Source organism: Pseudophryne corroboree, chromosome 11, assembly GCF_028390025.1.
Source record: "Pseudophryne corroboree isolate aPseCor3 chromosome 11, aPseCor3.hap2, whole genome shotgun sequence".
NCBI classification, from domain to species: domain Eukaryota; kingdom Metazoa; phylum Chordata; class Amphibia; order Anura; family Myobatrachidae; genus Pseudophryne; species Pseudophryne corroboree.
The window spans coordinates 304189121-304214484 of NC_086454.1; the positions used below are offsets into that span (position 1 = coordinate 304189121).

The following is a 25364-nucleotide window of genomic DNA, read 5'->3' on the forward strand; positions in this document are numbered from 1 at the left end:
TAGAGGCGTAAATAGAGGAGACCAGTAAATGCTTCCAGACTCCCAAATACTGTTTTTACCTAGCGGAACATGTCCGGGAGTTAACCACTTATACTTACAGGCTAAAAGGGACGTTAGCATCCCGATCTTGGCTATATCTCTCAATGGTTTCTGTGACTAACAGAAATTCGGATTCCACAGAAGGGGAAAGGATCCAATAACAATGGTGGGGTTTCCCCTGCCTAGTCTGTTAATGGGACATTCTTTATTATTGCAGTCCCACCAAAAAAAAAAAAAAAAAGTTGCAATTGACACTACAATCCAACTTCTAGTTGCAAGACCTCACAGTGACCTCGGAGGTTCGTGTTTCGGTAAAGAGGATATAGTTAACGGGTTGGAAGGTGATTTTGCTGGGAGGGGAAGCCTTCTTTTGGTCCAATTATTTTCGGTCAAGAAGAGTGAGATCATATCTCTGCCTACCGGGTATCATAGAAATATACCCATAGACAGTAGCCGTTATTCTGGTCCATTATTCACATAGTTTGGTTCTTAGTCTCGTGCTGGTGGAATCTTGGATACAAGAGACTATTCCCAATAGCCAGTAATCATGGCTCACCTTGGACCCCCTATGGGGGTAAGGGTTGGAAAGGTCTAGAGAGACACAGAGTCCGGAAATTGAGAAGTTTGTATCAACAGGTTTTATCTCCATCTATTAACGATGGCTATTGAAAACGCCTAAGCTGTCATAAGGTTCGAAGGCGTTACCGAAGACAATTCGGAAATTACTACGCAACGCTACGCAACCGTGTCCGCCCGTAATGCGTGAACCCCCAGGTTTGATACCCAGCGGGGAGCGTAATTATTATTAACATCCCTACTCTCAGGGTCCTCTTCAAATCTCGTTCGTCGTGCCCACAGATGGACTCAATCCAATTGGTCATTGCAGACCTTGACCCGGAGGGGTCAGAGTGTCTTTGGACTTAAAGGATGCATTCCTTCATATTCCGATTTGGACTCCTCACCAAGCATACTTAGAATTCGTACTGGTGGAAGATCATTGCCAATTGGGACCTTACCATTAGGTCTATCTTCAGCCCGAGAATTTTTGCAAGGATCAGGGTGATAAGGGTCGCAAGTTTGAGTAGGTTAGAGGTCACGATTGTACCTTGTCTAGATGATCTGCTGATCTAAGGCACCTTCCAAGAACAGCTGATTTTTCTCACTCAACATGGATGGATTGTGATTTCCAGAAATACAACCTCATGCCAATTCAATGGATTCAATTTCCAGGTCTCATCTTGAAATCAGTACAATTGAGGGTAGCCCTACTAGAGGGCAAGATCCAGGACATACTGAGTCTGGCGGCTCAAGGACTACAGGCCCAGACTGTTTCTCTACACCTGGGGTACAACTCCTCGGAAAGACTGTGCCGGCTTTGGAGGCTCTGCAGTGTAGCAGACTTCACTCCCAACCATTCCAGGTGAACCTCATTGCTAAAGGAGCAGGTTCGCACTGGCTTCTACATCGAAGAATCCGACTTCCACCGTGCATACGAACCTCCTTAATTTGGTGGTCTTTACACAGGAATCTCGCAGCAGGCAAGAGATTCGGCATTTGGGATTGGAGGATCCTAACAAAGGATGCCAGTCTCAGATGCTGGGGTGCTGTCCTGCAGGAACGTCAGTTTGAGGGCAGATGGACGTTACAGGAGAGCAGAATCCCATAAGCATTCTCGAGCTAAGAGCAGTTTACAATGCACTTCTCTTAACCGAAGACCTAGTCAATACAGTCAGGCATTGTCACAACGACGGCTTACATAAAGCGTCAAGAAGGAAATAAGAGCAGGATGGCGTTAAAGGAAGCCACAAAGAGCTTGTTGGGGGCAGCAAGGCGAAACATCATCCTCTCAGCGGTGTTCATTCCAGGTGTGGAGAACTGGGATGCAGATTATCTCAGTCGCCAGGACATGCATCCGGGAGAGTGGTGCCTGCATCCACGGATTTTTGACATGGTGGTGAGGAGATGGGGTCTACCTCAAGTGGACCTAAGGGCGTCTCTGCAAAACCATCAGCTGCCCATATATGTGTCCAGGACACGAGATCCAGCAGCAGGCGGAGTGGATGCATTACCATGTCCATGGTGTTACAGGAGGGTTTACATTTTTCCACCTTTTCCACTCACACCCAGGATTCTGAAGAGGGTGAAACGAGAACGAGTGTGGGCAATTCTATTCGCACTAGATTGGACCCGCAGGAGTTGGTACTCCGGCCTGCGGGGGTTACTAGTGGAAGATCTTTGGCGGTTACCTCAGAGAGAGGAACTGCTATCTCAGGGACCGTTCCAACGCCCAGACCTGAACAGGCTGCCTTTTAATGGCGTTGCCATTCAAACCCAGATCTTAAGGAACTGAGGGATACCAAGAACGGCCATTCCTACGATGATTGCCGCTAGGAAGCCGGTCACAGCCATGCACTACTACAGGATTTGGAAGGGGTACATGGACTGGTGTCAATAACGTGGGTGGAATTCGACGTACTTCCGCTTATCCAGACCTCTATTCTTCCTTCAGGCCGGTTTGGTTGTAGGACTGAGGCTGGGCTATCTGAAGGTTCAAATTTCGGCTCTCTCCATCCTATTTCAACAGCGGTTAGCATCCTTGCCAGAGGTTCAAACTTTTTTACAGGGGGTTCTGATGATGCAACCCCCTTTTCGTCCTCCTACTGCACCATGGGACTTAAATTTGGTGTTGGAATTTCTGATATCACCAACTTTTGAGCCGTTAGCAAGAACAGACCTGAAATATCTCTCTTGGAAGGTCACATTATTGCTTGCCTTGGCTTCGGCCAGGTGGGTTTCTGAGTTGGGAGCCTTATCGTGTAAGAGTCCCTTTTTAATTTTTCATGAGGATAGGGCAGAACTCTGTACAAGAGCAGATTTCCTTCCTAAGGTTGTTTCGGGGTTTCATGTATACCAGCCAAATTGTGGTCCCATCTTTCCAGGGTCTCGCAGTTGGGCACTTGTCCTTGGATGTTGTCCGAGCTTTACGGGTATACGTACAAGTTACGTCATCCTTCGGAAAGTCGGACCATTTGTTTGTTCGTAATGATGGGCCTAAGACGGGTTGGCCAGCATCTAGGCAGTCTTTGTCTGGATGGATTACATTTGCCATTCGGCAAGCTTATAATTCCTGTGGCAAACAGGTTCCGGTTCAGACGGGTGCTCATACCACCCGTTCAGTGGGTTCCTCATGGGCGGCTGCCAGAGGTGCTTCCACTACTCAACTTTGCGGAGCGGAGACGTGGTCCTCAGCCCACACGTTCGCCAAATTTTGCAAGTTTGATACCTTTGCGTCCGAAGCCTCTAAGTTCGGACGTTTAATTTTGCAGGCCACCGACAGCACTCCCTCCCTGGGGGATAACTTTGGGACGTCCCCTACTGTATAAGACTCCAGTGTCCCCTAGTGGATGAAAGAGAAAAGAGGATTTTGGTACTTACCGATAAATCCATTTCTCTGAATCCTCTAGGGGACACTGGACGCCCGCCTCGGTGCTGTCAACCTGCTGTGTTCAAAGTTCTTGTTCAAACAGTTCGTACAAACGGCGTTAGTTTTTCGGTTACGAGTTTCTTGGATGCTGTTTGATAAGTTGTACAGTTCGGTTCCTCGCCATATGCTATAGTATCATGTCCTATTCTCTCAGTCAAATTTTGCAAACTGAGGGAGGAGGGATGTGAAGGGGGAGGAGCCGGCTGTGCAGACAATGCTAATTTTAGATTGTGGCACACCTCCGGTTGCAAGCTTCACACCTCTACTGTATAAGACTCCAGTGACCCCTAGAGGATTCAGAGAAATGGATTTATCGGTAAGTACCAAAATCCTCTTTTTTTTTTTTTTTTTTTTTTTTTTTTTATTATTCTCTGTCGAGGTATTTTTGCTTCTGCATACATACATTTGAATGCAATAGATTTCTTATGTTTTACTGGAGCAAATTGTATTTTATATGTATTTATATGTATTACCAATTAGCCAAATGATAATTTATAACCCCCCTTTTTTTTTTCTTCCCCCCCCCCCCCCTTTCTGGACAGTCTTACTTAGCCAAGCAGCCGGCCACTCCTACAAGAGCCTCGGTGAGTACAACTGGCCATGACTGAGAATTCCAGTGAAAGGTGCTGGATGCTATTTCTTTAAGTGTCTCTCCATGTGTTTAGCTGTAGTATTGAGTGCTTGCTGCTCCATTTATACAGGTAAGTGTTAGAAAAGAGTATAGAAGGTTAAATGCTGCTAGGACCACAGAAATTTTCTTTAGGGCCACTGGATGAACAGTCCTGTCTCGGTTTGCTATATGCATTGTCTTGGCAACGTGTTTTCTACTGTGGTGGCATTTCACAGCCCAGAAGTTATACACATTTCCAGCTGCTGGACACGTGTCCTTTGACAGTGAGTAAGGTCTAATTGTCCAGTAACTCCTATTAACCAGTCATCAGCTAGTTACTGCTTTATAAGTTAGCATCTCAAGTTTAATGCAAGCAAACCTACGACTGGTTGCGGTGTTTTTAGTGCTTTGGTGCTTTCTCTAACGTCCTGGGGAATACTGGGATGGCCTTAGTACCATGGGGTATAGATGGGGTCTATTGGAGCCTTGGCACTTTAAAATTTCTTCAGTGTGCTTGGTCCTCTCCTCTGTTCCCCTCCTGCAGACTCAGTTTAGAAAAATGTGTTCATGGAGCAGGGTGCATTCCTCTGGAGCTCCAGAGAGTTTTCTTCAAACTTTGTTAGTTTATTATTTTTAGGCAGCACTGGTTGGCACCAGTCTGCCTGTGTCGTGGGACTTAGGGAGGGGACTGGACCAACTTCTTGAAGGGTTAATGGTTCGTAATTCCCGCTGACAGGACATAGCTCCTGAGGTGGTGTTTCGCATACACAGAGGGTGTGCGCGCACTCCATTAGCATGCCGCCAACCCTAACAGAGCTAAAGACGCTAGAGTGGTGAGTACTAAACCGGAGTCCCGGTTAGCTGGTCCCCGGTTCAACTGGCAGCATAAGGGCACGGCTGGCACGTGGCGCTGCCCGCTACAGGCACCCACACTGGCGCTATCATATGAAAGGGGTTTTAACGCCATTTTCTACACTTTAGAGACATTTGCCAGTATAACAATAATAGGGAACACTGTGCGCCATTGAGGGGGCGGGGCTTCCCGGAGAGCGGGACCAGCAGCTCCAGGCGCCATTTCCTGCTGCATCACACTCCAGGCTGCATGCAGGAAAATGCTGCTCCTCCAAGGACCCTCCACTGCACCTGCAATTGGTACCAAGGGGGTTTGTAGAAGGGGGGGGGGGGGTGATTTATATGTAATACAGCTATTATACCTTATATATGGTTATAGCTACTGCCCAACAAAGCACTGCTTTAGCTTAGTGGCAGAGTTTGCTGGCTTCTCCTCTCTGTCTCAATCCTTGCAGGGCTGTCTGAGTAACTGTGATATTTAACCTATTCCTGTGTATATGCTCTGCTGTTCAGTATGCCTGGGAACAAAGCTACATGTCAGTCCTGTAACACAGTTTTCCCCTACCCCAGGGGGATCTCTCTTGTGCATCCCTTCTCAGGGAAACCGTTCTCAGAAGCCAGCCTGGCTGGACTCCATTAAGGGAATGATTACTGATATCATCACTGAACTGTCTACGCCCAAGCATGAAAGGCAGTTGTTTAAGAAATCTATGGATGATTTTCTAGTTCACACTGCAGACCTCAGACGTGCTTCCCAACCCCCCTGCCAGTTTCACAGAAACGCACACTCTCCCATGTGCTGCCTGTACCTGGTGCTATCTCCTTAAAGGACCCTGCAGATAGCAAGATCGAAACTACCCTCAAATCTATCCATTTAGACGGCAGTGGGGGTCGCCCAGAGACCCACAATTGCTTGTGGTTGGATCACAAGGGCCATTGTTAAATGGACCGATAATGTCATAGAGGGTTTGACACCATGCCTCAGGATGAGCTTCTAACACTCCTGCATCTTACACAGGATTCAGCTAACTTCATGAGTGAGGCTATAAAGGAGATCGACATTATCATTTCACGCTCTACGGCTATGGCTGTTTCGGCGCGCAGGGCTCGGTGGCTGCGACAGCGGACGCTTATTCCAAGAAGGGCATTTATAATATCCCCTTTACGGAGGAAGCTTTGTTTGGTGAGAAATTAAACAAGTGGATTTCACCTATCTGCCGTCTGTGGCTCATCCTGCTAGGCGTGCTTATCCAGGCCCCTCTCTGCAGTCCTTTCGTGTGGCCAGATTCAAGAGCAGAGCCAGAGGTGCTTCTAATGCTGCCTGAGGTAATCGAGGTAAACCATGCTGACAGGCGGCCACTGGTTCCCTGGAACAGGGTTCAGGCTCTACCTCTGCCAAGCCCTCCACGTGACGGTAGGCCCCAGCTTCAGAGAATTTCAGGTGGGTGCTCGCCTCGAGTATTTCAGTCATATTTGGGCGAAATCCTGCCGGGATCCTTGGGTGAGAAACCTAATCTCCCAGGGATACCGGTTGGAGTTTCAAGAGCTCCCACCTCACAGATTCTTCAAATCAGGCTTGCCAGCTTCATCTGCATCACAAGTTGCCTTGCTGGAGGCCGTCCAACGGCTGCAACAAACACTGGTTATTGTTCCAGTCCCCCCTGTACTCAGAAACAAGGGCTTCTATTCCAGCCTGTTTGTGGTACCGAAACCGTACAGTTCGGTACGGTACGACCTATTCTGAACCTCAATTCTCTAAACCCTTTCTTACAGGTATTCAAGTTCAAGATGGAATCCCTGAGAGCGGTGATCTCAGGCCTGGAAGAAGGGGAATTCCTGGTACCCCTGGATATCAAGGACGCGTACCTTCACATCCCGATATTGCCACCTCATCAGGCTTACCTCAGGTTTGCACTGCAGGATACACACTTCCAGTTTCGGGCCTGGCCCTTTGGCCTCTCCACAGCACCACGGGTGTTCTTAAAAGTGATAGCGGAGATGATGCTACAACTTCGCGTGATCGGTGTGAACATCGTTCCATATTTGGACGATCTTCTCATAAAAGCGGTATCCGAGGCTCGGTTGTTAAAAAGCATCGCACTGACTACACGGCTACTGACGGATCACAGGTGGATTCTCAATCTACAGAAGTCGCACCTGGAACCATCGCAGAGGCTTCAGTTCTTGAAGATGATCCTGGACACGGTGTCTCAGAAGGTGTTCCTTCCTATGGACAAAGCCTTGACTATTCAGTCGATGGAGCGCTCCGTTCTGAAACCTACAAAAATCTTGGTGCATCTCTGCATCCGCCTGCTGGGCAAGATGGTAGCCTCTTACGAGGCAATTCAGTATGGAAGGTTCCATGCCCGTCCGTTCCAGCGGGATCTGCTGGACAAATGGTCAGGGTCACACCTGCACTTGCACCAGAGGATATATATCCCTTTCACCAAAAGCACGGATTTCCCTGTTATGGTGGTTGCAGACCTCCCACCTAGTGGAGCGTCGACATTTCGGAATTCAGACCTGGATTCTTAATGGTTGCGTGCTTCTGCAGTTGGGGTGCTATAACCCAGGGGGCTTCGTTTCAAGGACGGTGGTCACTTCAGGGGAATCTCTTCCAATAAACATTCTCGAACTCAGAGCGATTTACAATGCCCAAGCTGCTTCTCTCCTCCAACATCGGGCCATACAGGTCCAGTCGGACAACGCCACGGCAGTGGCATACATAAACAAGGCGGAAAAAGAAGCAGGGATGCAATGCTAGAGGTGTCCAGGATACTCCTCTGGGCAGAACGCAACGCCAGTGCCTTGTCTGCCATCTTCATTCCAGGAGTGGACAATTGGGAAGCAGACTTCCTCAGCAGACACGATCTGCACCCAGGGAGTGGAGCCTTCACCCACAGGTGTTCCAACAGTTGGTTCAATGGTGGGGCTGCCCCCTGATAAACATGATGGCTTCCCGTCCCAACAATAAGCTGCGGCACTACTGCTCCAGGACGAGGGATCCACAGGCTGCAGCGGTGGACGCTCTGACGGCACCGTGGATTTACCAGTTCGTCTATCTGTTCCCTCCGATTCCTCTCATTCCCAGGGTCCTAAAGAGACTAAAAAGGAAACGCGTTCAGGCAATTCTGATTGCTCCGTGTTGGCATCGCCGTGCCTGGTATGTGGACCCTCCTGGCCATGTCCCTCAAAGAGCCCTGGCCTCTGCCGCTTCAAAGGGATCTTCTGCAAGTACTGTTAATCTTTCAGACTTACCGCGGCTACGTTTGACGGCTTGTTGAAAGGGAGATATTAGCCCAGAAAGGGCTTCCCTCCAAAGTTATCTCTCTACTATGGTCCAGGCTCGGAAGGTGGTCACATCTAAGCATTACCACTGCATTTGGAAGAAGTATGTCTCATGGTGTGAAGGTCGACAGTACTCCACTGTAGATTTTCATCTGGGTAGGTTCTTGCTGTTTCTGCAAGCAGGTGTGGATAGGGGCCTTCGTTTAGGCTCCATTAAGGTTCAGATCTTGCCCTTGTCTATTTTCTTCCAGAAGCAGTTAGCTGTTATCCCGGAAGTCCAGACATTCCTAAAAGGTGTCCTTCCTATTCAACCACTCTTTGTACCTCCCATGGCACCGTGGGATCTCAATTTGGTCCTGACCTTTCGGCAGAATGGTTTGAACCTTTTACACCTGGTGGACTTGAAAATTTTGACTTGGAAGACTGTCATGTCATTGGCCATGGCCTCAGCGAGGCGTGTCTTGGAATTGGGGGCCTTATCCTGTAAGAGCCCTTACCTGATGTTTCCCGATGATAGAGCGGTGCTTAGGACTCGCTCACAGTTTCTACCTAAGGTGGTGACGGCATTTCACATCAATCAGCCGATAGTGGTTCCTGTATTGTCTGACACGTCAGTTTCTTCAAAATCCTTTGACGTTGTTCGAGCTTTGAAGATTTATGTCAAGAGAACAGCTTGTCATTGGAAATCTGATTCCCTTTTTGTTCTCTATGACATTATGAATATTGGATGTACTGCTACGAAGTTTGGATGTCCATTGCTCGTTGGATCCGGATTACAATCCAACAGGCTTACTCTTCGGCAGCATTGCCGCTGCCGAGTTCTATTCAGGCACACTCCACAGGGTCGAGGGGTTCTTCCTGGGCGGCTGCCCGTGGTGTCTCGGCTTTGCAGATATGCAGAGCATCTACTTGGTCTGGTTCGAACACGTTTGTAAAGTTTTACAAGTTTGATACCTTAGCGACAGAGGACCTTTAGTTTGGTAGCTCTGTTTTGCAGGAGTCTCAGAACTCTCCCACCCGGTCTGGGAGCTTTGGGACATCCCCATGGTACTAAGACCATCCCAGTATCCACTAGGACGTTACAGAAAATAGGAATTTGATACCTACCGGTAATTCCTTTTCTCCTAGTCTTTAGGGGATACTGGGCGCCCGCTACTGTGCGTCGTTAATTTCCTGCAAGCATTGTTGTATTTCTTGGTTGGGTCTGCTGTTGCTTTCTCTAGTTTCAAGTTGTGGTTAGCGTGGCTATCCTCTTTTATGTTGTGTGCTGGTTTGTATCTCACCACTTTTTTCTTATCTATTTTCCTCCTCACAAAGTATGTCCGTCTCCTTGGGCACAGTTTTCCTAGACCGAGTCTGCAGGAGGGGCATAGAGGGGAGGAGCCAGTAAACTGAAGAAATTTTTAAGTGCCATAGCTCCAATGGACCCCATTTATACCCGATGGTACTCTGACCATCCCATTATCCCCTACAGATTAGGAGAAAAGGAATTACCGGTAGGTATCAATTCCTATTTTTACAAACTCCCGAACATCCTCGTGGTTTGTAAGGTGCCACAAAGTTCCGCAGCGCCAGATAAAGGAGGCGCAGACATGAGACTGGGTAGATGGGTCCATTACAGCTTACAGTCTGAGGGAGAGGACAGTGCTAAGATGGGTAGGGCTAGTGGCACATGTTGAGAACATGAATTGGATTCTGGAGGTAATTGTCGGAGGGCAGTGGTAGGGATTTGCAGATGTGGAGAGGTGAGAGAGGATTGACAGTCCTGCCTCAGCATTTAGGACGGATTATATCTTGGAAGTGAAATCTAGCAAGGAGTATATGTATATGTATGTGTGATATAGATATATATATATATATATCTATATCTATACCCCAACCACATGTCTCAGTAAGGGAACCAACGATGTGTGATTTAGAATTTTGGGTAAGGGATACTCAACCTGTAAAAAAAAAAAAATATATATGTATGTGTGTGGAGATATATATAGATAGAGAGAGATAGAGAGAGATATATATATATATATATATATATATATATATATATATATATATATATATATATATATATATATATATATATATATATATAATTTTTTTTTTTTTTTTTTTATACATCTCTACCCTTCCCCTGGTAATTTTTGGTCTGAGGCTCCAGGCTAGTCGTCCTTGTGTAGTGATGGCATCCTCCCATCTCTTATGTGTTCATGGGAATCTGCCAGCACAGCCCAGTAGCCTGAGAACATAGCAGTGTGTTGGTCACAAGCTGCTGCGTGTGAGACGGAGACCTAAACATTAATACAAAGTCGCTATTCAGCCAGTGAAGCTCCCATCCATGCATTTGTGAAGCTCCATCCATCGTAAACTGTTCTTACACCTCGGTTATTTTAGCTTATCCTATGTCATCTCCAGAGAATCTTAATATTAGACACACGTTGTAAGTAGCTTATACCCATGGTCCAGACTGGAGGACACTTGTAGCTCATCATAGTGTGCAATACGGTGATTGCACCTTGAGCAATATGACCTACTATCATGAGTCCTTAAAGAGAACCAGCAAGGTAGACTCCAGAACTCTGTCCTAGCCTCTTGCCAGGACCTATGAGTAGCCCCTGTACTGGTGAGAGCTAGGGTGTGTTTAGATGCAATGAGGCCTATCTAAGTACTCTGGGAATGGACATTGAATAGGTAAAATGTGTAGACAAACCATTTAAAGATAATTTGGCATAATCTGTATGTGGTCCAGCTATCTGCTGATATATGGTCTATTTCTCCTGGTTGCTGGGAATTGTCCCACAGTACACTCAACCACCAAGTACAATTTCTGTCAACAAGAACTAAGACGTGTTTGTTTGTCATTCAGGAGTCTCCAGCCAGAGCTCCAACAGGTTCCCCTCGAACTCCTGGCCGTACTGGTACCACCGCTGTGCCCAGCTCCTCGCCCATGGCGGCTGTCAAGAAACCGGATCCCAATATTAAGAGTAAGTGTTGTGCAATAAGTCCCTTCTATACCATTCTGGTAAGTCAGAGGAAAATCTCAGCATCACAGGCTGACACTTAAAATACCTTAACTTCGTTAGCTGTGAAACAAATCTCATTTACAGAGGATTATGAAAAGTGGTTTAAGACTTGGGAAACATTACAGATATAACACATCACTGTTAATGGTCCAGTATAATGCACCCCCATTGTATTCTGAAATCTTGATGACTTGTACAGTAATCCAAGCTAAATGCACATGAAAAACACATTAAAGTATTGTTTACATTTTGTTTGATTCTGAACAAGATACTCTTTGGGTAGAGTTTGTATGTTCTCTCCATATTTACAAGGCTTTCCTTTGCGTGCTTTAGTTACCCTCCACAGTCCAAGAACATACTGTCAGGTGTCAGTAAGTGGGGCCCTAATGTGTGTTTCTGTATCTGTGCTTGGAATATAAGGTTTGATTCAATTCTTTTTGTGCAATTAGTGTAGTTGCCATATTGAAATGAATGCGCATTAAAAATAGTTTCAAAGTGCTTTAAAGCCTTAAGACACATTACTGTGTAAGGCTTCTTTAAAACATATTAATCTCTAAAGCGCATTTACATCAGATCAGCGTGAACCAGCTTTCAAGAGCCTTTCCTGGCTTCTTGCTTCTGCCAGATGATATATAACACACAGACTCCCTTTTCCACAGAGTCGTTGTTACATGCTGGTGATTTAATCATTGTGTCATTCCCCGTTACAGATGCCGCAGCCAGTGAGGGCGTACTGGCCAGTTTCTTTAATAGTCTGCTGAGTAAAAAGACGGGATCTCCTGGTAGTCCAGGGGGGCCAGGGTCTGCACCGAACTCGGGCAAGAAGTCAGGTAACCAGAACATTAACTCCCTGCTGCACTTATGATGTTACATATCCAAGGAATCACTAAACCCAAATATGTAAATTTCCGGAGATGAAGCTGGAGTGAAAAATGCACTGTTCAGTGTAACCCTGATATTACCATGCAGTTTTGTTACAAAGTGTTATATACTGTGACCTCTGCACATGGAAGTTTGGTTTGTCGATTGAGCCAGCATTTAGTGGGTCACTTTAATGGGAACCAGCAGCATCGCTGAGCCGCTGCCTATCCTATTCATAGGCTACTGTTTGCCTGGCCTTCAGACACTGCCTTCTCTGATATAAAAACGCTACCCTCATAACCTTGTGCTAGAGGGTAACCTTCTATTAGAAACACTTCAGTTGCAGGAAAAAGAAAATGCAGATGCACACTCTGTGCACTGAGGATACGTATAGTAAAAAGAATTATCTTTCTGAATTAACATGGGGTATAAATGAGGTTCATGGCCAAAAATATGTACCCATCTATAATTAGTGTGACTATCTGTATTCATAGTGCTTAGAGTGTGCATTTGCATGGTACTACAAGTCTCAGCATGGCAGCACCTCTGTGTTTGAAATGACTTTGCAGTCCAAGTTCCTCCCCCATTTTTTTTTTTTTGTGTTTTGTCGGCACAGCTTCAGATTAGAAAAATTAGATTGATTTTGATTTTTCCTTTCTAGATCTTAAAATCTTAATTTTGTAACAGTTCAGTATAATTATATATATATATATATTTTTTCCAGTAAAATGATATATTTGTTACCGACCCATTATTGCTTTAAACAATTAAGGTAGCAGAGACCCAAAAGCATACATTTTACTCGCATAAGCTGACCGCCTGCTGTTCTATCTCCACTCTACACCTATGGTTACCACATATTGTCTTAGTGAATCCGCTTTCTTTGTTCCGTTACTGTAGAAGTAATCGATCATTTCTATTTTTACGCTACTTACATCTTACAGTGACTTTTCTTAACGGCAGCTTTCCTGTGAGAAATAAATTATAAAAGGAAGAAGGTGTTTTGAAAATAATGTTTGTAACGTGTAGGGGTAGAATAGTCTGTGAGATTTCGGCAAGTCTGTTTTAAAGCGGCAATAGATTAGAAGTCCAAACCATCTGCATTTGAAACTATTGCTGCTTTTAAATAAACTGTCAGACTCCCAGGAACCTGGCCAATGCCATCATCTCGCAGACTATTACATTAATAGTTTGAGTGGCGGTATTATTAGTCTGACGCTTTATCTTCATAACAGTATACTGTATGTAAAAACTCAGTCAATCTTTAGTGTGTTTAGGGCTAGTGATTGGACAATAAACTCTTCTGCATGTGTAACATGAAAACATTCTCAAAGGCCTACTTATCCAGATCAGCATTTTGGTGCTAATAAACCTTAACAAAGTCCTGCTCTTCTGCCTTTCCTGACTGATGTGTTTCCTCCCCCGCACAGGACAGAAGCCCGTACTGACCAATGTCCAGGAGGAACTGGACAGGATGACCCGGCAGCCGGACACTGTGTTAGCTAATTCTTCCCTGACGGAGAATGAGGCCTAATCCGCTTATGAAGCAAACTATTACACAACATTTATGTAAATGACCAAATAATAACAAAGTATATTGGACTTGTGATACAAAGGCTGCTCTGACAGAGAATACTATAGGTTTCGTCGTGGAATGAGGCAGGCAAACTAGCTTGTCTCAAGTGTTGCGCGCCCCCTCCGGGGAACCTTGCCTTGAAATAGTCCACCTGATAAGCCCCGCAAGTGCGGAAAAGTGGCTAATGGCCCTCTAATTTCTGCACCCGTAAGCACTTACACAGTTTGCAGTCCATCTCTTCAGGGTCAGATATAAGTTTATTATTTGACGGCATTGTCCTGTTGTAGCTGTACACAGAAACTCTTCTCTTGCGTTTTACATCATGTGGCTGACCCTGCGGATGGTGGGAGAGGGTGCTTGGGCGTTGGATCTTATGCTGAAACAAGAAAGTGCTCCTTTGTCTGGAGAAGGAAGGCTTGCGACTGTAAGTTGGCTAGAAAGGAAGAGCAGCAGACTGTCCACTCCTCTTGTGCTTTTACCCCTCTTATTTCCTCTGGGATGCTTTTGTGGATGGGTATATAAATCTGTGTCCATCCAACTCTTCCAGAGAATCCCTTGCCTTACCCCAAGCAAACTTGCAGCAAGGGAAATGCGGGTAGGGATTGGTCGTCCGTTTAAAAGTTGGGGCAACTACACGCGGTGGGTGGTACTGTGGCGATCACATGGGACAAACAAAGCATTTTTGGTTATTTCCAAGTGCCTAGAAAGGTTCAGGATGTGCCACTAGGAGGTGCTTGGAGGATTTATGCACTGTATTAACAGTCACTTTTATATATATATATATATATATTATTTGCAAATGCTCTAGCAGCAACCTTTTGTTATCTGTTTTTACCATCCAGTTATTTTTCACTGTGCATTCACTCCTTTAAACCCCTTGGTCTCTGGATGTGCTTGTAGACCTTGGCATATGGGGTATTAATGCAGATCTGCCATTTTACTTTGTTTTAGATTATTTTTTAATATTATTAATGCCATGGACTTTAATTTAGTTATTTGGTAAACAAAGCTGGTATCTTCTGCATGTTCTATTGCAGTTAGTGATTTAATTGTGGGAGGCACAAGGGGCAGCTGTTTTATCAGTGAATGATTTTTATGGGTAATTCAGCAAAGCACTATGGGAATATATTGCAACAGGTAAGAACCAGTGACATTTTCTCCTGCTTGCTTTAAAACCGCCTTGTACCGACCATAAGAACTTGACATGAATTTATTTATTTTTACCATCCATATTAGCCGGCCAGTCAGCACATTAATTACAGTTTTAATAAATCATAACAAACTAGATTTTTCGTTAATGTGTATAAATATACAACAGAACCACCACCCCTCTCCCACCAATTGTTTACATGTGTATGATATAACCCCATTCAATGTTTGGTTCTCATGGTTTTGCATTTGCCCCTGTTTTTGTTCGTTTTACATACATTGCATTTTTATATGGTATCTTCTCTACTTCAGTTGGCAAAGCACTTTCCTCATCTTTGCTGCAAGTCTCTGCAAAGATCGGTAGCGGCTGGATTATACTGCTCGGAAGCCAATATTTATATGATCAGATCTTGTAGATTATATTTTCTGTAGACTTTGAAAGGAACACTTAGTTGTCTCCTGTGCAGCGTACTCCAGCCAAAGTATTATGGCAGAAATATGCCTCTTTACCACTAGGATTCATCATATATGGTTTGGGTTTTTTTTTTTGTCCCGTTACTATAATCTGAACACTAGTAACTTGTCACACATACGTCCTCTGAGTGATAAGTGCGTTAGCTGGCTTTATATGCCGGATTGACTGAAGCTTGCTCTCTAGTCTTCTAACACAACAGTTTCTAGTAGATATTTGAGAATAACAACTCTATGTTTCTAGAATGCAGTCAATGTTGTTGCTTCCGCCTGCACCCAGTGAGGGCAGCTGGGTTGTGTCTCCTGCAATTACGTCACTGGGTGTTAGTGAGTTTATAGGCTGAATACAATTGCTGCATCCACTGTGTTCCGGTAGCGGGAAGGTATTTGTCCACAGGACATTACATACAAGCTATGGTTATCATCGGTAATGGGCAGCCTGGTACAGGTTGCTATCATTCACAATGCCCACACATTGGACTGCATCAACTCCACATACCCTTGGGTAGGCACTCAAGCCCCTACTCACCACAAAATACCCCTTACAACACCAAAGCCTTCAGAATATTGCCAAAATGACATTACGAACCCCATTTACCTCAAAGCACCTGTCATTTGCCCTAAAGTGACCCCTAGACTCTCCCCCCTCCACACACACACACACACACACACACACACACACACACACACACACACACACACACACACACACACACACATATTTAACAAGTGCTAGGGCTAATGGTGGCATATAAGAGCTAAGGCTGACCAGGGTTAAATCAAAGTAGAAGGCCAACAGGTCATAAAGCTGAAAGTAACTGAGAGTTGTAGGCAAAGGCTCTATGCACTGGAAAATCAATCGCTGGTTTTAATTGGTTTTCTTTTTAAAATAATATATAGAGTGGTCCCTGAATGTCTGTAATTTCTCCTTCATCCACTAGGGGACACTGGAGCATATATACAATGGGGTTTATGGAAGTTTGTTTTCCTCCCCCAAACGGTTTGTCCAGTAATTTTTTTTTTTTGTTACTATGGTCTGGTACTGATTGACTGTCTACACCCGGTGGGTACTTTTAGTTTATGGTCACTAGTTCCTAGTGAATTGATAGGTTGTGTTTTAGTCTAGCCTCCGCTTACAACATTTCTGCGTTGTGGTATTAATTTTGTTTACTTGTTAATCTGCATTAGTTCAGAGTTTATGGGGAACAGAAAGGGAAAGGTAGTAAGACTGGCATAGTGGCATGAATACTAAGGGATAATAGACTCCACTATTTATTAGTAATAGTTAGAACACTAGTAATGGATTAAACAGTAAGGATATGCGGTATAGGTAAATATCTTGGCCATTCACACGTTTGCTAGATTATATATAATCATAAGACCGCTCAGAAACCTCTTGCTTAGTTTTTGTAGTCCACTAACTTATTAACCATTTTGCTATTTAAGCAGAGACTACTACTTTAACCTTTTTAAAATCAATTTTTTATGTCCCAAAATTAGGCCGTTTTGAGATCAAATTTGTTGCAAAGTCATTGCATGTATAATAAGTAATCGCAGCTTCTGAGCAGGGTCTTCGGATAATGGAGGAAAATATTGGCAGGTGGCAAGTGTCCTGTGTGCTCAGGCACTAGCTAACTGCGATAGGTGGCAGCCATGGAATCAAAGCGTCAGCTCTGTTGTGGGTGTATATGTCATATGCTGCTCTATGGGCAATGTGGGTTACTGCAGTGATTGTAGCGTGAGAAGTTACCGACACGGTTCTAGATGCTGCGCAGGGCTCTAGAAAGCAAGGAGATGACCTTGCATGTTATTACGACAGACTACAGGTCCTTCAAACCCAACATTCACATTTTCCTAAATATATATTTTTTTAATAATCTTTTCCAAGTACCGGTTTCAAACCATTTTTCCATGTGCTCTGCCACCAAGTGACATTTGTTATCTATATCATCTGTTGTATGCATTTCATCACTGCAGCTAGCGTGGGCCTCATTGCCCTCAGTATGTTGTTGCAGGGAGAGGTGCACAGTTATCAGCAGGGATATATGCTGCTCTAGATAAAGAGCTACCTGTAATGAGATCATTTGATTATACCAGTGATGGCTAACCTTGACACTCCAGCTGTTGTTGAACTACACATCCCAGCATGCCCTGCATCAGTTTTGCTATTTGGCCATGCTAAAACTGATGCAGGGCATGCTGGGATGTGTAGTTCAACAACAGCTGGAGTGTCAAGGTTAGCCATCACTGGATTATACAGTAAGCAAGGCCTGTAAGTGGTTCTGATGATGGCTTTGGGTACCACTGCTTGATATCCCTGTTTTGCTGAACTCAGATTTTCTATCAATAAAGGAGTGAGTTGCCAGTTTCTGCCCAGGACAACATTGCTATTTGTGTGACCTAAAAGCCTCAGACTGACCTGCGTCTTGTGGCTGGAGTCATCACCGTCGTCTTCATCTGGGACAGCTGTGGGCAGCATTTACTCCAGATGTTGCTGATCTAGAATCCTATTCTGGTGTGTCCATCGCTGCTCTAGATATGATTTAATGGTGCCTTCTGGTTCAAATAAAAAATAAATTGCCAAAAAAACCAAACTAAAATCGCCCTTTTAAATGGGAGTTGTTGTTTTTTTGTTCAAACTAAACTGCTCTGTCTACACTTAATAAACTGCGCTGCTATATTTCAGAATGAAGAGAAAAGGTGTGTACTGTAGCGTTATTGTCTTTCTAAGTCAGTGTAATCTGTTTTCTTGTATGTAACCATAGCATTTGTGTGGACAAAGGGCTTCGGAAAAGAAAATATCAGCTGAATGCCTTGAAGGGTGGTCATCTATGGATGACTTTAGGGGCAGTATGTTCTGAGGAATATAGCAGTAGTTCATAAATGTGGTTCTCAAGGCACCCCTATAGTCCAGGCTTTAGAGATATCCCTGCTTGTGCGCAAATGGTATAATCAAACTGACTGAGGTACTAATTAAGTCACCTGCATGGATATACTTAAAACCTGGACTGTTGAAAAGCCTTGAGGACCGTGTTTGGGAACCACTGGTTTATAGTGATGCAGGGAAATACTGGCTGCTTCTGCATGTACCACACAAACACTGCAATTCAGAGGTGAGTTGGGTTGTGCAGCCCTCCCAACTCTACATCTGGCTACAGATTTTAAATGGTCAATATTAATCAGTGCCTTATCTATCTAGCAGTTCTCTGGTTCGTCCAGTCATTGTTGTATGGAAGGGTTGCTGCTCCTGGTGAATGGAAAGGATTGGTCAATTTTTTCCCCCACTTAAGCTGGGTACAGACCTGCAGATTTCTGTCCAATCTGGAGCAAATGGTCGACTGCCATTTGCTCCCATACGTTACCAGATTTTTGTTCCCACCAGACAGATAGTTATCTGCATGTTTATCCAAGCACTACCATGGGTATAAGTAGGACTGTCAGAGGTACAAGACTATTCCTTCATTTGGTGATGATTTTACCAAACCCTGTTACTCATTCAGGACATCGACTGTAAATCTGGTGTCAGCAGAGACTGTTCTCTATTCATCTAATTTCAGTAGAGGAAATGGTTTGTATCAGTCTCCCTGGTGACCTATAATTCTCCCAAACACACTGCCACACTATCAAGCTATCCAACATTTCCCAATAAAACCAAACCTTGTCAATGATTGCCTCTTGGGAAAAAAAAAAAAAAAAGTCCAAGATCGAGCGGAATCCCGCACCTCTGCCAAACTCTGACCCTATTACCTATGCTCCATAGGATATATAAATATTTTTTCAATTCATGACGTGAATAGTGGACGATAAAGTACCAGCCAATCCGTTCCTGTTACAGTTTTGAAAAAAATAAAAAGTGACAAGATCTGGTTGGCTGGTACTTGATCTCTCTTCTAGGCTTAGTAAATAAACCCCATAGACCCCTTAATACTCCATTTGTGATTTTGCCGCCTAATCACATCCATATGATTTAACAGTTTACAGTTGAAAAATCCAAGAACAACAGCCCGGCCTGTCATAGCCTAGTGCTGGATGCTAGACAGGCAGAGACAATGTGGTTTGCAGATGACCACTCCATACATATCTGTTTAGGGGCTTTGGCTGTTGCTGCCTCTACTGGGATATTCAATTCCTCTATAATGATCAATCACAATTCTGGGGACGTGACCGTAGTAGTAGGGGTCATTCCTTTGGGTTCTGAGCTTTGTCAGAAAGCCTCACTTATATGGAATGTTTGCTGACCAGTGTATTGGGATACAGAGCCTATGTTTGTCTAGGGTAGTGATGGAAATAAGTGGAGAAAGCTGAAGATCAACAAATATTTCTGAACTTTAGGTGAAACTGCCTTGGGAACCCTTGTTTTACAATAATAGACCTAGGAGTAGGGTGTCTTTAGGAGAATAAGCCAGGGCATATTTAGATTTGTGAAGGATGTGAATTGGATGATGATGATTATGATGAGGTTAGGAGGAAGCTATATAGTGAGCATGGAATTGGCACACCTCAGAAAGAGCTCTAGAGATGGAATCAGGGATGCTTCTTTATTTTGATTGTGACCAAATGGAAACCTCCACTATGTGTAAGAAGATGCCCAAAAAAGGGTCACCACGTAAGTGTTCCCCACACTTGTACTATCAATAACAGAGATAATGGGAAAACTCTGACATTTAACAAACAAGATTTAAAACATTTGTGTACATTCCTTAATCAGAAAAACCTTTTGGTTTTTATATCCTTCATCAACCTTTTAAAAACTCTTCCCTGCAGACAGACCTCAGAAAAGGAAAGAGATACATATATAGTAGAGTTTTTTAAACGTTGTCGTTAAGGCACCCAAGGGTCCAAGTTGTAGTTATATCCATGGCTCAGTGCAGATGGTTAAGTCAAACTGACTGAGGTGCTAATTAAGTCACCTGTGGTCAAGCATGGATTAACTTAAGGCACCCCAAAGGTCCAGTTATTGAGGACTGCATTTGGCAGCCTCTGATTTATTGTAGTAGTTTCCAGATGATATGGATTAGAGAAATGTCTTTGCCATGAAACAAATGCGGTCGATGTTTAAGTATCCACCATGGTGTGCAGAATTCCAACACGTACCTCTATTGTATTGCATTGAGACACCCATAGAAGTAATGTGCTTCTCGGTATAATTTATTTCCAGGTGTCCTAATGCTCTTATTCAATCCAGCCCACGCTCCACTTTCCAGATATGTTGTAGGTCCCCAACAATTCACCAAAAAACATAAATTGGGGTGAACTCAATTGGGCGCGAGATTTAGCAAGGTATAATTTTAGGAAAAATCAGCCCCAAAAAATCACTGAGTCCCATTTTCCGTCCTCTAATTTAGAAAAGCCAGCGCCGCAGGGATTTTTCAAGTTTCCAGCCGTCCATTCTCCCCCATTACGTAACACCATTTATTACTGGAAAAGATAGTGAACACGTCACATGCAGAATAAATTCAACTGCACCAGCAAGCACTAGTGAGAATGGCATGTAGAGAGCTTCAATATACAGTAACTGGGGCACCCTGGTGCTCCTGGTTCTATTCAATTTCACCGCTGGAAGGTGTAAATTAATTACTGTGGATCTGCTCAGACAGCCATGTTTAGTCGGACATTCCGAGCAACTGTATGGTTGATCTATTGTCTGGTGGTGCAGCCAGTGTCCAGTTCACAGAGTGTCTTGATGCACACATTGGCAGATTTGCTCTGCTGGCCTGTGGGTGTCTAGTTAGGATTACAATGGCATTTCAATACACCTCTGATTTACCCCTACAGTCACTGGTAGGGGCTGCTCTTTACAAGTACTTGGTAAAGTACACGGAGATGAATAGTCACTTGACAGACTGTGATAGGTAAGCAACAGACGCAAATGAGTATGAAAAAAGTGTACTTACTACAGCAGTAAGAAATAACACCACATAAAACAGGTAAGGCACGGCTGCGCCCCCCCTTTCCCCTATATTTTTTTTTTAATAGGTGCAGAGGTGAGCACATTGTCATACACTGCTGCAGGAGTTAGACTCATGCTGCAGATCTAAAATATGTGTAATGGCCCCGTACCAAAATAGAAATACAATGAGGATTACCGTTTCTGAACCATGTGAAGACTTTCATCAGCCAACGATTGGTTGGATACATCCATTGTCATTTTCACAAGAGGCTCAAGAAAAATAAAAGCATAGCATGATACTGTATATTGATAATTAAATCCTCTGGATAAGTAATACACCTACAAGCTTAAGAAATACATGCGCATCTGTGCTGTCCAACTGAGCAATAAGGAACCAACTTGTCTGACAGGAAACATCCACTCAACGTGTTTTGTCAGATCCACTGTGATGAACCCAGTGACTTCATCAGGACCATACATACACCAGGGACCGGATGTAATGATGAACAAGATTTTAAAGGGGCAATCACAAGGCAAAACCATGCCTTGCAAGTGATTTCCCCTTTAAAAAAATGTCAGAGATCGTCCGGCATCTCGCGCCGACGGCGATCTCGGGTGTCATTACATCCGACCCCAAGTGTTAAGATTTTTAGAAAATTCTCATAATTATATATATTCCATGTAAATAATAAAAATAAATTATTTATCTGGAGTATCCTTAATGCTGGTGTCACCTCAGGCCTGAAATCTGAGAAATAAAATGTTTGTAATCCTATTGCATACCCCACCCCTCCCTACACACACACACACACACACACACACACACACACACACACACACACACACTCTCACTCTCTCTCACTCTCTCAAAAATTAGTATTTTTTTCATTAATTTGTACGGTGTTCAACAGATAACGCCTGAAACGTCAACTTAATGCAGTACCATTGGGAGTTGTTTCCACCCTCTGGAAATGCCAGACCGGACTGTGATTAGCAAAGAGCTGGCTTCCTGTAAGAAGCCACTCCCTGCCTAATTGTCTGCCCTAGCCAGCTTATATGGGCTGCAGCCGATGCAGTCCATATAAACCAGGGTTTGTGCATGTGCCGGTCCCGACGTCTGTCAGCTTAATTGTGCAGGAGCCGTGACCGGCCGGTGGCAGGGGCTCTCCTCCAAACCAGGCAGCATGGCCAGCGGCAGCCCCCCTCCTCCACAAAGTTAGGAGCCGCCGCTGGTAATGAACACTAAGTGGTCACTTTGCTTGGCCTCCATGTATGTTTGGGCCAATACAGGGGAGATGGGGCACAATGGCCCGCCCTATCTCATCTATGGTAACAATATTAAAAAATATATATATTTTAAATAAAATTCCTACCACCATATTATGCCTTATGCCCCACACAGTAATAACCTGACAACATATTATGTTCCCACATTATTGCCCTTGTCACCTTGATATGCAGTACCTGCTCATTGTCAGGAATTCTGCTTGTTGCCATGGGTTCTGGTCGTTGTCAGGGGATTTATGTACTAAACACCGCTTTTATGAACCAACCTTGTTTTTCTGCAGTTTTGCCACAAGATTTAAAATGGCTTTTTTTTTTTTTTTTTTAAGTCAATACATTGCGTTTATTACCTTTCAAAAAAGTCTCCGCTTTATATTCCATTGCAAACCGGACACAAAGCTACGTTTCTGAAAGCATCATTTAGTAAATAGAACCCTGAGGTTACTGACTATCTAATTGTTGAAACCAGATGTGTATTTATTGTGTACTAGCTGTTCTAGCTGTAGTTTGCACACGAGTTTCTGATTTTCACAGTTGTAAATATAAATGAGTGTTAAAAAAGTTGGTAATCTATAGAGATGTTAATTTGAGATGTCTTAATGTAAGTAAATATTAATGTAGTTTATTAAATTCTACACACTGGAGGTACAATCCAAATTTTGATCCAATAGTCCGTTTGGGCGTTATCATTCACGCAATGCTAGCCGCGCATCGGTCATGACGTCATTATGTCAACTCCCTTTTCAACCCCTCGGGAGGTTTGTTAAAATCCTAATTACCTAGTTTTCCTATTTGCCGCCTGAAAAATACCTATGATACATTTCGCGAAGTAAAAGAATTAGTGATGAGTGAGTGAGGGTTTTCGCATTTTTCTATCTGTGTGTGTGTGTGTGTGTATATGTATGTATGTATATGTGTGTGTGTGTATATGTATGTGTGTATATATATATATATATATATATATATATATATATATATATATATATATATATTTGTTTGTTTTATTGAAGGGTTTATATTGTGTAATACCAAACATCTACTACAGGCAAACCATGTCAAATGGCCCATACTGTCATCATTATTTTGATGAGGGTGATACCACTAGAGGGAGCTATTGGCTCAGAAATCCAGGACATCTCACAGACCTAGCAGGAGAGGAGTGTGTTATACAAGTCAGACCACAGGTTCTCCGACTTGGGGGCTATTTACTAAGCCCTGTATGGAGATAAAGTACCAGCCAGTCGGCTCCGAACTGTCATTTTTCAAACCTAGCCTGTGGCATGACAGTTAGGATCTGATTTGCTGGTCATTTATCTCCGTCCACTTTATCTTCATCCAAGGTTTAGAAAATAGCCCCCCACATTTTAAAAGGTTCACAGGTGGAGCCAATTATTTTACTCGCGTTTCTGTGAGGAGACCTGAAAAACATGCACTGTGTGGGGTCCTAAGGACAGAGTTTGAGAACCTGTGAGTTAGACAGTTAAAAGATACAGTCATTAGGTCGACACCATATGGTTGACAGTCAAAAGGTCGACAGGGTGAAGATGTTGACCCCCCCAAAAAAAATTATTTTGTGTTCTTAAATATTTTTTTCAGAAATTTGTTAAAATTCGGCCCATCGCAGACTCGCTTCACTCGCCGCAAGGTTACTAAAGGTAATTTCTCTGACGTCCTAAGTGGATGCTGGGACTCCGTAAGGACCATGGGGAATAGCGGCTCCGCAGGAGACTGGGCACAACTAAAGAAAGCTTTAGGACTACCTGGTGTGCACTGGCTCCTCCCACTATGACCCTCCTCCAGACCTCAGTTAGAATCTTGTGCCCGGCTGAGCTGGATGCACACTAGGGGCTCTCCTGAGCTCTTAGAAAGAAAGTATATTTTAGGTTTTCTATTTTACAGTGAGATCTGCTGGCAACAGACTCACTGCAGCGAGGGACTAAGGGGAGAAGAAGCGAACCTACCTAACTGGTGGTAGCTTGGGCTTCTTAGGCTACTGTATACCATTAGCTCCAGAGGGATCGACCACAGGACCCGACCTCGATGTTCGGTCCCGGAGCCGCGCCGCCGGCCCCCTTACAGAGCCAGAAGCAAGAAGTGTTCCAGAAAATCGGCGGCAGAAGACTTCTGTCTTCAACAAGGTAGCGCACAGCACTGCAGCTGTGCGCCATTGCTCCTCATGCACACCTCACACTCTGGTCACTGATGGGTGCAGGGCGCTGGGGGGGGGGGGGGGCGCCCTGAGGGCAATATAATACACCTTGGCTGGCAAATCATCACAATATATAGTCCCAGGGCTATATATGTGATAAACTACCCCTGCCAGAATCCATGAAAAAAGCGGGAGAAAAGTCAGCCGAAAAAAAGGGGCGGGGCTATCTCCCTCAGCACACTGGCGCCATTTTATCTTCACAGTGCAGCTGGAAGACGGCTCCCCAGGCTCTCCCCTGTAGTTTTCAGGCTCAAAGGGTTAAAAAGAGAGGGGGGGCACTAAATTTAGGCGAAATATGTGTATACAAGCAGCTATTGGGGGAAAAATCACTCAGTTATAGTGTTAATCCCTGCATTATATAGCGCTCTGGTGTGTGCTGGCATACTCTCTCTCTGTCTCCCCAAAGGACTTTGTGGGGTCCTGTCCTCAGTCAGAGCATTCCCTGTGTGTGTGCGGTGTGTCGGTACGGCTGTGTCGACATGGATGAGGAAGGTTACGTGGAGGCGGAGCAGAGGCTGATGAATGGGATGTCACCCCCTGTGGGGCCGACACCAGAGTGGATGGATAGGTGGAAGGTATTAACCGACAATGTCAACTCCTTACATAAAAGGCTGGATGACGTAACAGCTGT

At 44.3% G+C, this 25364-nt stretch overlaps 1 protein-coding gene across 1 annotated transcript; it reads left to right on the plus strand.

Annotated features, from left to right (window-relative positions):
• The first annotated feature begins 4065 nt into the window (after nucleotides 1-4065).
• On the plus strand, nucleotides 4066-16067 carry DYNC1LI2 (dynein cytoplasmic 1 light intermediate chain 2). The gene is made up of 4 exons (XM_063945556.1): nucleotides 4066-4107; nucleotides 11137-11254; nucleotides 12004-12123; nucleotides 13585-16067. Exons 2-4 carry the CDS (start codon nucleotides 11218-11220, stop codon nucleotides 13686-13688), a joined length of 261 nt encoding a protein of 86 aa, XP_063801626.1. The 5' UTR covers nucleotides 4066-4107; nucleotides 11137-11217; the 3' UTR covers nucleotides 13689-16067.
• Nucleotides 16068-25364: the final 9297 nt, after the last annotated feature.

Excerpts from the sequence above, each read along its gene's own strand:
- DYNC1LI2 (XM_063945556.1), top strand. The coding sequence starts at position 11,218 with ATGGCGGCTGTCAAGAAACCGGATCCCAATATTAAGA. Across the intron at positions 11,255-12,003 it reads ACCGGATCCCAATATTAAGA|ATGCCGCAGCCAGTGAGGGC; the intron begins GTAAGTGTTGTG and ends TCCCCGTTACAG. Across the intron at positions 12,124-13,584 it reads GAACTCGGGCAAGAAGTCAG|GACAGAAGCCCGTACTGACC; the intron begins GTAACCAGAACA and ends TCCCCCGCACAG.